We start from the raw sequence: 14,124 nt of genomic DNA on the forward strand, positions 1-14,124 counted from the left end.
AAGATATGCTGCGCAATTCCTTACGCAAATGCTGCATCAGCAACGGATTGGACGGAACGGAGGATGATCCACTCTGGGACGTAACTATACTGAGGAAGAGACGTCGTCGGACTGAGGTTCGAACTAGTCTGACTGATAGCACTTTGTGGCTTTCTAGCGTTTAAATACATAATATTGGTGTGGAAATAGAAACAAACGTCACCACAGTGCTGGTGGTTGTGTCGCTTATTTATCAAGACAAGGGTGCGCCCCGATACTGTGCAATATTAAAAAAAAATCATGGAATTTTTCTATACCAAACATTTAAGCTCTAATAGCAGATGCAGTTTCTTAGTGAATGCACAGGCACTCAAAAAAAAAAAAGTGGCTGCTGACTCAGTTCAACAACCGAGTGCAATCGCCCATTTTTTTCGCCGATTTTAATTTTGTGAGGCAAGCGTATCGCTGTCGTGGCGTTTTCGAAGAGCTGATTCATGATAGACTCACTCGATTGTGTCCGGAACTGCGGTATCGAGCGGTAAAAAACTCGCTAGCTAGGAAATTAGCGGTTTTGGGGTTGAAAGGAAGCGCGCTACACTGACGACGCCATTAAAAAGTCGCGTGGTGTCATTTCCTGCGTCACAGCGACTGAAGCGCCGGCCTCTCCAGTGGTTACCGTCGCCAGAACTCGTTTGGCCAACCAGCTGCTGTTCCGACATCGAGAGTGGGGCTTATTGGTGGGCGCTGCCGGTGACGTCACTGTTTGAGTGAAAGGTGAGAAGGGACACAAGCTCAGCCTTCAGTCGGCTACTGGCTTCAGCATTGAAAGCTCGTGCGCTGAGTTCGAAACAAAAAAAAAAGGAACGCTCCCCTGAGCACACTGTTTTATTGTCACGCCCGTCAACCGTTCCCCGAACGTTAAGCCCCAACTCCACGCACGCGTTCGCGCGCGAGATTCCACGCGCTCACGCGCCTATGCGCTACCACATGACGGCCGGAGACGGCGCGCCTGGCGAAGCGCGCGCGTTCGGAAAGATCTTGCTATGCCAGATATTTTTACACGCGCCGGAAGTTGCTCCCTCGGCAGCAGCCAATCAAACGCCGCTGCCGCGGGCTTCGGCTCCTCCTGTCTCTCAGCCGCAATGGCCGCCCTCTGCAAGTTGTCGGCGATGGCGGTCAATAACGAAAAACTAATCTCTTGTGTGGCCAGCCGGACGTCCTTGTGGCTGGCCACGCACAAGGACCACAAGAATCGGCAAGTCAAAGATGCCCTGTGGAAAGAAGTGGTTCAAATAATGTATCCGGAGAAGGCCAGCAAAGGTACGTACGGCGCGTTTCCGCCGGCTTGACAGGTTGTGTTGAAAGCAGTGGCTGATATTTCATTTCGTCTACGCAGAGTGCATCACTGCACTGCAAAAGCGCTGGAAGTTTTTGCGGGACAAGTTCCGAAGGCTGTTCGTGCTAGCCCAGAAAAAAACAGAAAAGCGGCATGGGCACGGAAGACGCCGACTCCGACACCGAAGATGAGGGCGATGAAGGGAACCCGCCTGCCGACAGTCCAGTGCAGCCGGCTTCGTGGCCCTTTTACGAGCAGCTGGTGTTCCTGCGCGACACCATGACCTTCCGAGAGTAAGTTTATTGACGCTTTTATTTGTATTACGAACTAGCGAAAGAGAAAAGCTCGCGTATTTTTCGCGTTGAATAAAGTAGCTTGTGATTGTGAGCCTTGCCGCTTTCGGGAATGCTGGCGAAAGTTGCGAATACGCCACAAAATTTTACACGAAACGCGACGAGTAAAGGTAAGAACGCACAAAGAGTGCTTCTTGCGTATGTGTATTTCTGTCCTGTACACACCCAATTTGCATACTTTTGCGCCGTGCCCCGTGTTCCCGCACCAGAATATTCTTGATTATTGAAAGCTAAAAATTGCTTGCAACAGTACCAAAACCGCATCTGTAACGTGCGGTATAATGCGAGGTTTAAACTAGGGATGCTGTAAAAGTGGAAACCTACAGTAATTAAAACTTGCTTGATTATGTCACGCTGAAGCCAACAAAAGTGAGCATTTTATTGCTCACAGTGATTGGTGGGGCCGCTCATTAGAGAAGCAGTTTTGTCCAGATGCAGAAGTGATTCCCTTGCAGTTCTTGGAAGCATATAGAAATTCTACACTACTCAGATGTACAAGTGGTGCCAAAGGTGCCCAAACCCTGTTGCATACAGTCATTATGCTGGACATCTTTCAGACAGCTGTAGAGGATGCAAACAGGGGGCAGATCTTGCACATACATTATGGGAATTGCTTCGAGCTATCTCTTAGAACCACATAATTGTTAGTGATGAGCAGTGGGAGACTGCTCCTCAGCTCAGATCCGGCAGATCAGCTCTGGGACATTCAGTTAGCCGAAGACTCTACTAGGACCCAGAGGCACCTGGCTGATGCCTAGGATGGAAGGCTAGCCCTACTAAACTGGACAAAGAAATCTACTTTCCCTCTCCCCCCTTATAATGAAAAACAAAACAATTATAGTGTTCGCACACACTATGCTGTAGTGTAACAAGCATGCATTTATTAACAATTGGAATGTTGGCATGTTTGACGTTGCATTAACGATCGCCTGTGTAAACACACTAACTTGCTGAAAGGGTCTGCCGGCAGCCGCAAGTTAAAAAAGGAACTCAGAATGGCATGCGAGATCCATGAGGCGTTCTGTATAACACAATGCAGCAATGAGTGTGCTAGTACACAAACTATGGTTGTAAGAAGCGTACATTTATTAACAGTGGGAATATTTTGCCATCTTTCAGGGAAACATTGACACTTTTTTACACACCTATACCCTAATACATACACCTTCATTTTTGCTGTGCAGGACTTCTGGAAATTTCGAGTCCCAGAGGAGGCAAAGGAAGGAGGATGTTCGACAGGTGGCATGGCAGGAGACCCCGGAAACCCTTTTTAGAGACATGTGTCCTAGCCAGTTTGACACCATCGAGTTAGATCTGACTGATGACCCCGCCGATCTCTATCCAGCGCCGGCGGTGTCAGTTGAGTGCTGTCCGTCGCAACTGGAACTAGGAATGTCATCCCTTGAAGCGACGCAGTCAAGTGAGTCGGCACCATCACCGCTTGGAACTGCGTCATCGCTTGGGTTGGCGGCAACGTCACTGGAAAGCCAGGGGTCCAGCCTTGCCAGCATGTCTGTCATGCAGACACCCAAAAAAAGACAAAAGAAAGACGACAATGACAGTTTACTTGTAGAGCACCTTGGAAAACTTACAAACAGTCTATAGGACCAGGACGACCATCATTATTTTGCATTGTCGCTCGTGAAATCAATGAGAAAAGTAAAAGAGGTAGACCTCTTGCGCATGGGTGCAGCCCCTGCTCTTCCAAGCGCTTCAGGGCCCCTTGTTTGGAGACTCCGGGCTGGTGCCACTGCCACGGTAACTCTCCAGCGCTGCTGCAAAAGTAGGCCGAGAAAAGCGTCCTGGCATCCGCAGCATCTGCACTGAAGTTCCGTGACTGGGATCCCTGAAGCGGGAAATAGCAGGGGTCCACATGCCCCTGCCCCGACGTCTGCTGGATGTCCTGCCTCCACCGTCCTGGAACCACATTTCCGAACCTGTCCTCTTGGTCGAGGATCTGGTCCGATTCCTCATTTAGGACCGCTAAGAAATTACGCAGTACACATGCTGCCTTCACTACATAATCCACATTCTTGGGGAGAAGCTGAATGGTGCGGAGCAGTATGCGCCACCTGGCCGCTGCACTCTAAGCCAAAAATGGCCAAAATGGGAGCAACGGCTGTTTTTACTCCTTCAGACCGACTGTTACTCTCCGAAAAGACCAAGCGGAACAAGATGGCCGACTTGTTCGAGAATGGGGGAGCATCTGTATTCATCTTAAGTTTTTAAGGGAGCAACGGAAGGAGGAACCGCTGTAAATGCTCTCGTCACGCAACGGTTACTCCCCGGCAGGACACCGCACACAAATATGCATGCCGCCCACATTGATATTCATGGGCCAGATTATTGTTTGTTCTGTGTGCCAAACTTCACCAAACCAAAACAGTGATTTATTTTAGCATCCGTAGATAATAAGATAGCAGCGCTGGCTGAACACAGAAGGCCTGAGAATACAGTACGGCAAATACCTAACACACGCAGCAGCAGAATGGAGAGTTGGCACGTCAAAGCGGACCGAACGCCGAAACACGTGCAAAACAACGATAAAAAAAGCCTAGACACGCCGTTCGTCCGCGAAGTAAGGGCGTCAAAGTCGATCAAGCACCGAAACACGTGCATAAGGAGCCCCCCCCCCCCCCCCCGCCCAGATATATCGGAGAAGAAAAAAAAAAGCGGATCCAGACGCGCTTCTCATCAGCCATACACTTAGTAGCACGCTTCACCGTGTAGTTTGAGGGCAGAATGACAAATCTGTGCCATCTGCGCCCGCACGACAAGTGTGGCGCTAGTGTAGCAAACGATGTAAGTTACAAAGTAATTTTTATTCAGTGTTTATGTTGACTAGCACTAAATAAAAATTACACTCAACTTTTTATATTTATTTATGAGTTTTAGTGTACCTCAGTTTTTTTTATAATTGTATTAGGAGAACACACTGAAATTATTGCGCTGACGCCTGTGCTGCCACTGCTCGACGTTTTTTTTTTCGGCGCAACTAGGTTCGCGTTCGCAGTACTTACTCATTTTCATATGGTCTGTGGTTGGCGAGCACATGGACGTGCGAGCTTGTGAGCTATGTTTTGATCGTGTGTGTGTGTGACAGATTTGCGTTTCTACTTATTCGTGATGAAGGTTAGTGTATATTTATCTTTATGGAGCGCGAAGTAGTTGTGGATTTTGCTGCTGGGTGGAACAAACACATCGTAAACACGTCTTCAGCTATCTGCAAGCCTGTTCGCTCGTCGGACAAAGGACTGTGCATGCATCAGCGTGCAGGTGAGTGGCATTTCCAGCAACATTTAATGCTCTTACAATACATTGTTGAGTGGTTGCGCTATTGAAAGAGAAATGATTTGCTCTTATTCACCGTATCCATTGCTAGCCGTATCGGACTAAATTACCTCTAATACCGCCTGCATACCCTCTTGCTTCCCCTGTCACCACTGCAGTGCCAGTGTACTTTTGCAGTTAAAAGTTCATTTCCGCAACACTACCTCGCTTGAAAAAACATTGGGGCGGGGTTGTAGCTGCATTCATACTGGCACTTTTCTACCATTGGCTTTATGTAATGTTAACGGCTGAGTGTTGGGGCCTTGGGCCGCATTTTTTAGAGATGTAAAGTGTATGTAAATCAGTAAGTGAACAAATCATTGTCGCATCACTTCACTGGCATAGCCAGGCGGTTGCGCACAGAATTTTTTTAGGCCGGGCGTAGGGAGCCCAAATTGACGACCATATTCGCTTGCCCGGCCTATTCAGATAAGCGGACCCCCCTCCCCGCACGCCTTAAAAAAAAAATCTGCCCACATCACTGCGTCACTTGCTTCACCTCTGCGCTGAACGTACTATTTTAAAAGCGCACCATCAAGCGAGCAATTTACATATGGACAGAACAATCGGAGGAGGAATGACCCAAATCTTACAGATTTCTTTAGTCATTCAAAACCTTCGCAAAACTGAATATTGTAAAAGACAATCATAAATGCTGTATGTTCTCGTTAGCGTTGTCATTATTCTGCATCATGAAATCTTTATGCGTTGTGAAAACTTGGCATGCCGTTGAAGTCACATATCGACGTTAATACCAATCGACGAAAATTTCGACAACCTCAATAGCGCCGTTTGGAATTAGCCGCATGCACATAATTAGGCTGATTCCCACTTGGCTGTTCTTAACCTGACTTCAGTGCTACCAAATGAAACAATATTTGATGCATGTCTTTTACTACTTTTTTTCAGGAATATGACACAAATTTGGTTATACTGCAGATAAAGATGCTCCCAACGATGCTAAAGTACAGAAAGCAAGTGAATTTTGGTAAGTGCAGACTTTTTGTACTACGTATATGAAAGCATCCCTTTTTAGGGGCAAACTGTGCATGGGTTGGCCAGAGAATAGTTTATCATGCCACATGGTTACACTGGCACTGACAATTTGACATGGCTCCGCTGGCCCATGTGTGTGCTCACACTGTTACCGTTAAGATAAAATTTTTATGTTTTCATTGCAGGGATTGCTGTTTGTACTAGAAAGCCAACTGCCAAGATTTGTTTACGCTGGTGCTCCTAAAAGTACGCTTTCCCTATTTACATGCATTTTGGCTTGCACAAAGCATAACACTTGGGCCTAGATTCACAAAGCTGTCCATGCGCAGGCCTTCATAACAGCGTTTCTTGACTTGCCTTCACCCTGTTTTCTGCAGATGTTTCATGGGTTTAAAAGCGCCACAGCATGTTGACCTCCCCCACTCTGAAAAATTCACGTTCAATGTTCTGCAAGACTGGGCTTAACTTTCTTGTGCACCTCCTTGCTGTTCCCAGATTCTGAAGTGTTATGCTCTTACTAGAGGTGGCAGTGTTTCTAATGTTTGTATTTCCATCACATTGACCAAGTATGCGATCTTGGCTTGACTGGTAGCACATCCTCAATAAATGTCTTTGTGGCACATGTAGAAGGCAGTACAAAATAAATAGGCAGACATTCACAGCGGGAGCTAACTTATAATAATGCTTTTTTTTGGAAACCATGGTGTGCTTATTCGAATTTGTCTAACAAGCAGTAACCTGTTTGGCTGTGAACCAACAAGACGTTGAACTAATAAAATTTTCACATCTTGTTGCTCTCAAATATATATGTATTGGCAAGCTATCTGTGACACTGTCAAACAAAGAATCAGAATATCTGTGCATGCCTTAAGATATATTGCTTCGTTTACATATCTCGTGGCTGTGACTCGTCAACCGAGTGAACAAATGCACCCTAGTTTTCTAAATTTAAAGCATTTTTTTAAGGTAGCACGGTCTACATTTATTTGTCTATAGTTTTGTCCAGCCGTTTACCTCAGGTACAAAGAAATATACTGAAGATTATCATGTAGCCTCTGCAAATGGTTGCTTTTAAGCAGGCTTTGCATGCTTGGCTTGTGCCTACAGGTATTGCACAATTCAAGACGCAGCAGCGTATGATAGAACAGTAGAATCGAGAGCAACTATGTGCACGAGCTAAATAAGTATTTTAACATGAGCGGACAGTACGTGTTATTTGCCACACACATGACCTCATTTAGAATGCCCATTGGTGAATGGGCTCATAGAAATGTCACTCAGTGTGTATAGCAAACAAGTTAACTGAACCTAAGGGTATCTTTAACTGCTACAAATTCGCCTTGTTGAGGTGCTGCACATTTTCTTCCAGAATATTGCTGTCTGAGACATCATGTGAAGAGCGTCTACCACATCAGCATTCATATGGCTTGCCAAGTAACGTTTGGCCAAACCTTCCTTTTTTTCACATTTCGTTTTGCAGTAGACATCCTAGAATGTAAGCGCTGCTGCAGTGTGTGTGACTCATTGTTATGAATTGATTTCGGCATGTTTAACCTCACACTTCTATTTTTTTTTCTTGCAGCAATGAGATGCTTCACATATGCCTGCGGTGACGTTCTGCTGCGCTAGCCTGATGGAAACACCAGCTGCGAAACTTGAGTTCTTCAGAATTGGAGAAGTTGCCCTTCTCTCACCAATGATGACACAGACTGCCCTATGCTAGAAATTCAAGATTGTTTTTCCACGGATGACGCAGAAAACCTTTGATGTATTATGGTGTTTGTTTAGTGCTGGCTGTGGTGTGGCGAAGTCTACTTTTACGTGTGGTCACACGTCGCCTCATAAAGAGAACAATAAAGCATTTATTTTCCTTTCAATATTGTCCACTTTTTGTGTTAGAAGCACCCAAGCAGTGCTCTTCCAAGGAGCTCTCGCCATGTGTTAAGCGTGTGACAAGCATACTCGAGATAAATACTCATTTCCCCAAGGAGTAACTGGAAGCATGTGCAGTTGGTTTTCAGAGAGTAACTGCGAACACATGGGAGGAACGGTAAAGAGTAACTGTTGCTCTTAGAAGAGCAACTGGTGGGAGTAATGGATGGTCGGCAGGGAGCAACTGGTGGGAGTAACTGTTGGTCTGCAGGGAGGAACTGGAGGAAGTAACTGTTCATCCCCCGAAGGAGGAACTGAAAGGAGAGCAACGGTTCCTCCCTCTGCAGTTACTCCTTTTAGGAGAGTAATGGGAGTGGCAATGCAATTGCTCCCTGAAAGGAGCAACCCCTATACCCCTGTTGCTCCGTTTTGGCTTAGAGTGTGTGATGCCGAAGGCGTTTTCAGCACACCTCCTGGTAAAATGAAATAATAGTACAAAACAGGATTTAGAAGCAGCCACCTTTCAAAGCCGATTAATTAGACTATTTTTGAAACTGCAGCTACAAGAATGGCAACGTAAAATGAGCACAGTGCTCATAAGCTCGCGTTTTTTTTAGAATAAAAGCCCTATGCTCATTAATTGTACATAAAGAAATCTTTTGCGCTTATTTCTGTACGGCCTTCTAGAGAAGCAACGTGAACAGCTAATTCAAATCAGCATTTATGTTTGTAATGTAAGGTTAATCACAAGTCGCACAAGCTGCTACGCATGCCCTATTTTTCTGAGCTGGGTAAAGGACACTTGTTATTGAGATGGGGTCACAAACATTGTGCACGGTGCACACCTCAATTTGACTTGTGCTTGCGAGATCGTTTTGTCATAATGATGGTTTGTACTAAGTGTGGTGAGCTTTTTATGTGCCCCTTCTGTTTTTAGATGTTTTTCCTCTGAACTGTTTTCGTTCAGCTGCTTTGTCCGCAAGTTAGAGCCACTGTTCTTGAGCTACGGGGTTGACTATATGCACTATATTGTGAAATTAGAGCCACTGTTTTTAATCTATGTATTGTGTGTTCATTGTTTTTATTTTTCTTCATCGATGTCTTGCTGCGAAGTGTGCATTAAACGTTATTTCAAGTGCTTTCTGTGTTTGTATAAAATTGAGTATGGCAGGCTCAGCATACCCAAAGAAAGTGCCTGATATCATACCGTGCTCGGCTTAGTCTGTAATTGAACACTCTTCGTTCATCTTCAAGGAGTCTAGCAGGGAAAGGGCGCATAAAGTCGCGCCGCAGCTGGAACGCTTCATCCCCGACAAAAGCGTACGGCGCCACCTTTGTGGTGCCTGGGAGCTGCCCAAGTAAGGGGATGTCAAGCTGCCCTTCGGTTAGGGCCTTCCCAAACTTCGTGTTCTTGAACACTCTGCCGTCACTCTGGCGGCCCTCTGCCCCAATATCGACCAGCACGAACTTCGAAGAGCTGTCAACCACGGCCATCAGCACAATGGAGAAAATACCCTGCAGCAGTAGGCGTCAGACCAAACATTAGCACATGTAAAGTTGTATGTGTAGGTGGGACCTACAATAATAAGCGATTACAAAGAAAAAGTATGACAAAATTTACAAAATCACCTATGCTGGCCACGCATTTATTTGTACCAGCTCATTGTGAAAGATTTCTGGCATGCACAGTGATAATTTAATTTAGCCGTAAGGGCTCTGAAAAACACCTCTGTTGAAATTAAATTTCAAAGTAAACATCAAATCAAGCTGTCATAAGTACCTGCCGCAGCACTGGAAGAATACTGCATACATGAAGTGTTCTGGCAAAACGACTTAGACCACGGGGCTGTATTCCTTCGTTTTGGCAAACTGCGAGCTCAGTCTCCTTCTCTGTCTCCCTCTCTTCCCTGCTTTCTGGAGCCCATGCGCACCATTCAAAAGTGGTACATAAGAAAAAAAAGTATGGCATTGCAGGGCAAGGCTCTGGACGTTGTCCAAGCATTTTAAATTAGAAGGTAATTTACGAAAGGGGTGAAGAATTTTAGGCAACTTCCTGCATTACAGAGTTTGGAAGCTTACTGAAATGAAAATAACTAAGACAACTTTTTATACCACTGCACTTAGCAACATTTCTTTTTTAATTGTCACAGTTACGCTACTGGCACCGCACCCCTACAAATGGGTGGTGCACATTGGCTGTCTATGTTGCCACCACACATTCTCCAGCAGACAAGGGCACACTACCCCTCCCGCATTAATGCTGTTCGTTTCAGTATACGTGCATAAATGGCCAGAGTGACTTACCTTGTAATTGAAGAAGGCACTTCCAGATTTCGGCGGGCAGGTGATGGCGACGTGCTTCCCGTCAACAGCCCCCAAACAGTTTGGGAACTGCCAACGCCGGGTGAAGTCGCCAGCAATCTTGGCCCATTCAGCCTTGGTTGGTGCCTGGAATAAATTGGAAACCAGGAACAAACTTGTAGGCCAAACAGACCTATTTTTAGCTAAATATCTTTGTGAGGTGGAATGTGAAAAAATGACATTCACTTTTCTCTTGTGCATGCTCTTTGGGCATGGATCCATGGCATGGTGAACCAAATTTTGTACAAGGTGTAAGCTTCCAATCATGCTGAAGGCATGGTGTCACTTTTGTTGCCCAGTTGTACACGGTCAACGCAGTGCATTTTACCACCCCATTTTTTATTTCGACAACACAAAGGTGTGATTACTGCATTTTGAAAACCAGAGTAATCAAATAGACATAGTTCACCAGGCTTTCAAAGCCCATAGGGATATATTGTATTTGCTAATCACAATTGCCTTAGGCACTGTTAATAATAAAAATTTTTTCATTTTAACAGAGCCTTCGAAGGAATTGTTTGTACTGCAGATATGAAGTGTACCATTTACTGAAAGAAAATTTTATACAGGCTCTGACGTTACCCACCTTCATAAAGTGGTCCTTCAGGCGAGCCCAAATGGCTCTACAGGTCACGTGAATGCTTCTCCGGTCAGTTTCAATGCCGACGCGGTAGGCGAGGGTCACGTTGCAGATGTCCAGCCCTGAAGCCAGGTAGCTGCAACACAGAAAAAGTAATTTCTCCTCCGAATCACAATACATGGCCAGCACAACTGCAACAAAAGTGTTTGATAACATGCAAACTCTGAACAGGATTGCCTCTTTAGGTAACAAGCAAATGGCAATATTGCTTTCTGACACGAAGGGGCATCTATATTAAAAAAGTTTGAAGACTTGGCCAATGTGAGAAAGCATGAATGATTGCAACGCCCATTTCGCCATTTCACAATGCAAAAGCCATTTGTATAAGCTGACGTATGCATCTATGATCTGTTCACTGACATGTTTATGTTCTTGCATCAGCATCAGAAGGCAACCTGTACCAACCTCAAGGTTATTGCAAGCCTTTCGCCTGGCTCCAGGGGCTCTCGTATGAAGTGCTGCCGTGTCAAGTCCGCAGCAACAAAGCCCAGCAACTTGTCGAACAGCGCGGGTGACATGCGGTAAAACTTAAAGAAAAACTGCTGGTCGCCTTCCCGCATTCGACGCATCTGTAGGGCGAAAGAAAGTGTACTGTTGAAGATGGACACAACCATTTTAGTTACTTGTACACCGGGTAAGCCAGCTCCAACTGGCTATGAAAAGGGTAGATAATTCATCATGCATTTACAAGATGCACAGGTACTATCTTTAAGGGAGCTGCTCATGTCGCAGCTACAAAACATGGTGAATAAAATGGGGCATCTAGAGCACTCTGGAATTTTATTTTAATTTATACCAAACGCATTAAACGTTTTCTTAGCGCGGCACACATTGTTTAACCTCTTTTGCGTAAAAAGGAACACGCTAGCTGCGGGTTACAAGGCGGCGGAATGCTTCGCTCGCGCAAACAAAGCGCCGACAACAGACGAGAAGCGAGCGCTTACAACGTGTGCACCCCACTGTTGGTCATGACGCTATACAGCTTTCAGAAAACACAAACAAAAATTCCCGTTGTGACTAACCAACTCAGCTAACCATGCCTACAATAATAGGGCTAAGCATTAATGCACTGCGAAATAGCAACACGATACTCACGGCTGTGTGGTACAGGCCTTCCTGTTTTCACGCCAAGAAGACAGGCCGCACCCAGCAACGGTGCTCTCGTTGCCTTCGCTGCCGCCTTCTGACGATTGTCTTCGCTACTCGCGTAGCTAGCAGGAACAGATGGCTGCGAGTCAGCGTTGCGACCATTTCCCCTCGATGAAGCAGGATAAACGGAAGCGGGCTTGAAAAGAGCGGTAAGCAAAACCAGAGGAGGCGATGTCGAAACACTGCGCTACCGAGTAAACAAAACCGCCGACTTGGCTCGGATGCTCGGCTCGTGGCTAGGCTCGGCTGCTGTGTGTGTGTGTCAAGTCGTGTCGATAGTTCGCGTCGACAAGAAACAGTTTTTTCGGCGTCTCAAAATGAAAAAGAAATGCTTTTATGCGTTTTAGTAACTATTTTGCGGCTTGTTAGTAGTGCGCATGTGTGTCTGTAGTCAGGCAGTTCTGGCCAGTGTGGTCTAGCGACATTGGGCTGCGCAAGTCGAGCGCGGGGCGGTGAGCGTTCGCGCGCCTCTCATGTGGTTGCTCGCCCTCCCCCTTCACAGGCGCCCCAAACGCATGAGCGCGCCAGCGCGTAGAATCTCGCACGCGAACGCGTGCGTGGAGTTGGGGCCTTATCCTTACGTAACGGTAAAAACGGATGGGTAGATCACAGCAGCACCATTTAGCGTAATGCAACACGCGCGGTTACAGCTTCACGAAACCACGAACGGTATCGCAGTTTTTGACGAAATCAAAAGCAGCCCGTCCCGTCCTCAAAAGCAGCTAACGTGTCCGACGCCCGATTTCATGCCCGGTATTAGTTTACCAAAATCACGAGCGCTCCCAAAGGAGAAACACTATCACGCGATAGGCGCATCTCTCTAGACAGACTAGTTGGCCTCCCAGGCACCACCGAGACGTATGGTAGGCTCCGGTTCAAGTCCCAGACAAAGCCTGGTCATTCGCTTACCTGTAGCAATTGATGGGTGCCTTAATATGTTGGGGCATCTGGTCGAAAAATATCTTGAAAGGCTCGAATTGCGGGTCAGCCATATTACGAGCGACCACACAGGGCGATACATTGGCGGTTGGCAACATCAGCGATAACAGTATGGTGGCGGTTCCTAGTGACGAAATGGCTGAGCGTTGTTTCGGTTATGGAGCCTAGTGCGCCAAGTACAAGTTTAAAGGTTAAGCTGCCAGAATGATCACCACAGCACGTTTTAAACATACCCGAATCGAAATATACGCTACGCAACAGAGATCGCACAAGCCTCTGAAGCTCTCGGAGTTAAGGTTCTGTTTTTCTTCTTTTCATTTACCCGCTAAGTTATCTTTTACGGCTCTATCTTGATGAAGTGACAACGTGCATTGCACGCTGGTGTATCGAGACTAAATCGCCAAAATGATACAAAAAACACGTTGAAAGCATGAGGCACAGCGAACTAACGAAGCAGTGCGAATGTCACGACAGCCATTCAGAAAGTTTCGCGAGCGAACCAGTTCGGGGAATTCCCATCCTTTTGGCGCCAAATGCACAACATTCGGTTACGAACAGCAGATATCTTTTGTAGCCATTGACGACGGCCTCCTCACTGAATCACTGTACGCTTACTTAACACTGTCGTGCAAGGACGCTTCATCGTCGCGTCAGCAAAAACAGGACGGTTGCGTTCGGAGCCAGTTTGTGAGTGAGCGGTGTATACTTTAGGGCATAGCGATTTTCAAGTTTTTCTTTCGATATAATGTAGGCATGCACAGCGCTCCTGCATAAGTACTGGAGGACAGGACATACTATATGCTACCATCAAATGGAAGCATATAGGTGTTCTGTGATATACCATGTCGCCGCCTCTGACGTACGAAGGGACATCAAGTGGTACCGACTGTGCGAAGTGTTCGAACACTCCAGTGATTCAGACTGTTCAGCCTCAGCTTTTCTTGCTTTAAAAGAGCTGGTTGGGTTTGTGTTAGCTACAAAAGAAGTTATATTGCTTGCTCAAAAAGATTTTTAGCGAGCCACGGAGCATGTGGCGCCACGGACGAGCAACATGAAGAGGTTCTATAGTATAAGGCGAGTAGCTGTGTAAATCATCTAGACTTCTGAAAATGAAACATTCTCTCGTTTCGCGTGCATCTGTCTTCACTGAAGTCAGCGAAGTGGCGTGC

At 46.2% G+C, this 14,124-nt stretch overlaps 2 protein-coding genes across 2 annotated transcripts; both read right to left on the reverse strand.

Annotated features, from left to right (window-relative positions):
• Window positions 1-3,005: 3,005 nt before the first annotated feature.
• On the reverse strand, window positions 3,006-9,389 carry LOC142768297 (uncharacterized). The gene is made up of 4 exons (XM_075870259.1): window positions 9,074-9,389; window positions 8,301-8,339; window positions 3,343-3,740; window positions 3,006-3,181 (listed from the first exon to the last, which is right to left on the reverse strand). The coding sequence occupies exons 1-4, from the start codon at window positions 9,358-9,360 to the stop codon at window positions 3,006-3,008; spliced, it is 900 nt and encodes a 299-aa protein (XP_075726374.1). The 5' UTR covers window positions 9,361-9,389.
• A 518-nt stretch (window positions 9,390-9,907) lies between these two features.
• Window positions 9,908-11,385, reverse strand: LOC142768298 (uncharacterized). Its single transcript, XM_075870260.1, has 4 exons — window positions 11,273-11,385; window positions 10,814-10,943; window positions 10,171-10,314; window positions 9,908-9,919 (listed from the first exon to the last, which is right to left on the reverse strand). The coding sequence occupies exons 1-4, from the start codon at window positions 11,383-11,385 to the stop codon at window positions 9,908-9,910; spliced, it is 399 nt and encodes a 132-aa protein (XP_075726375.1).
• Window positions 11,386-14,124: the final 2,739 nt, after the last annotated feature.

Source organism: Rhipicephalus microplus, chromosome 8 (genome assembly GCF_043290135.1).
Source record: "Rhipicephalus microplus isolate Deutch F79 chromosome 8, USDA_Rmic, whole genome shotgun sequence".
Classification (NCBI taxonomy): Eukaryota; Metazoa; Arthropoda; class Arachnida; order Ixodida; family Ixodidae; genus Rhipicephalus; species Rhipicephalus microplus.

What these genes read in the sequence shown, in the direction of transcription:
- LOC142768297 (XM_075870259.1), bottom strand. Translation starts at nt 9,360, where the DNA reads ATGGCCGTGGTTGACAGCTCTTCGAAGTTCGTGCTGGTCGATATTGGG. An exon ending in TACAGACTAAGCCGAGCACG is followed by an intron (nt 8,340 to 9,073) that starts GTATGATATCAG and finishes TCATTTTACCAG; the next exon opens with GAGGTGTGCTGAAAACGCCT. An exon ending in GCTGCACCCATGCGCAAGAG is followed by an intron (nt 3,182 to 3,342) that starts GTCTACCTCTTT and finishes TCTGCATGACAG; the next exon opens with ACATGCTGGCAAGGCTGGAC.
- LOC142768298 (XM_075870260.1), bottom strand. Translation starts at nt 11,385, where the DNA reads ATGTCACCCGCGCTGTTCGACAAGTTGCTGGGCTTTGTTGCTGCGGAC. An exon ending in AGGCTTGCAATAACCTTGAG is followed by an intron (nt 10,944 to 11,272) that starts GTTGGTACAGGT and finishes TCTGTGTTGCAG; the next exon opens with CTACCTGGCTTCAGGGCTGG. An exon ending in TGAAGGACCACTTTATGAAG is followed by an intron (nt 10,315 to 10,813) that starts GTGGGTAACGTC and finishes AATTTATTCCAG; the next exon opens with GCACCAACCAAGGCTGAATG.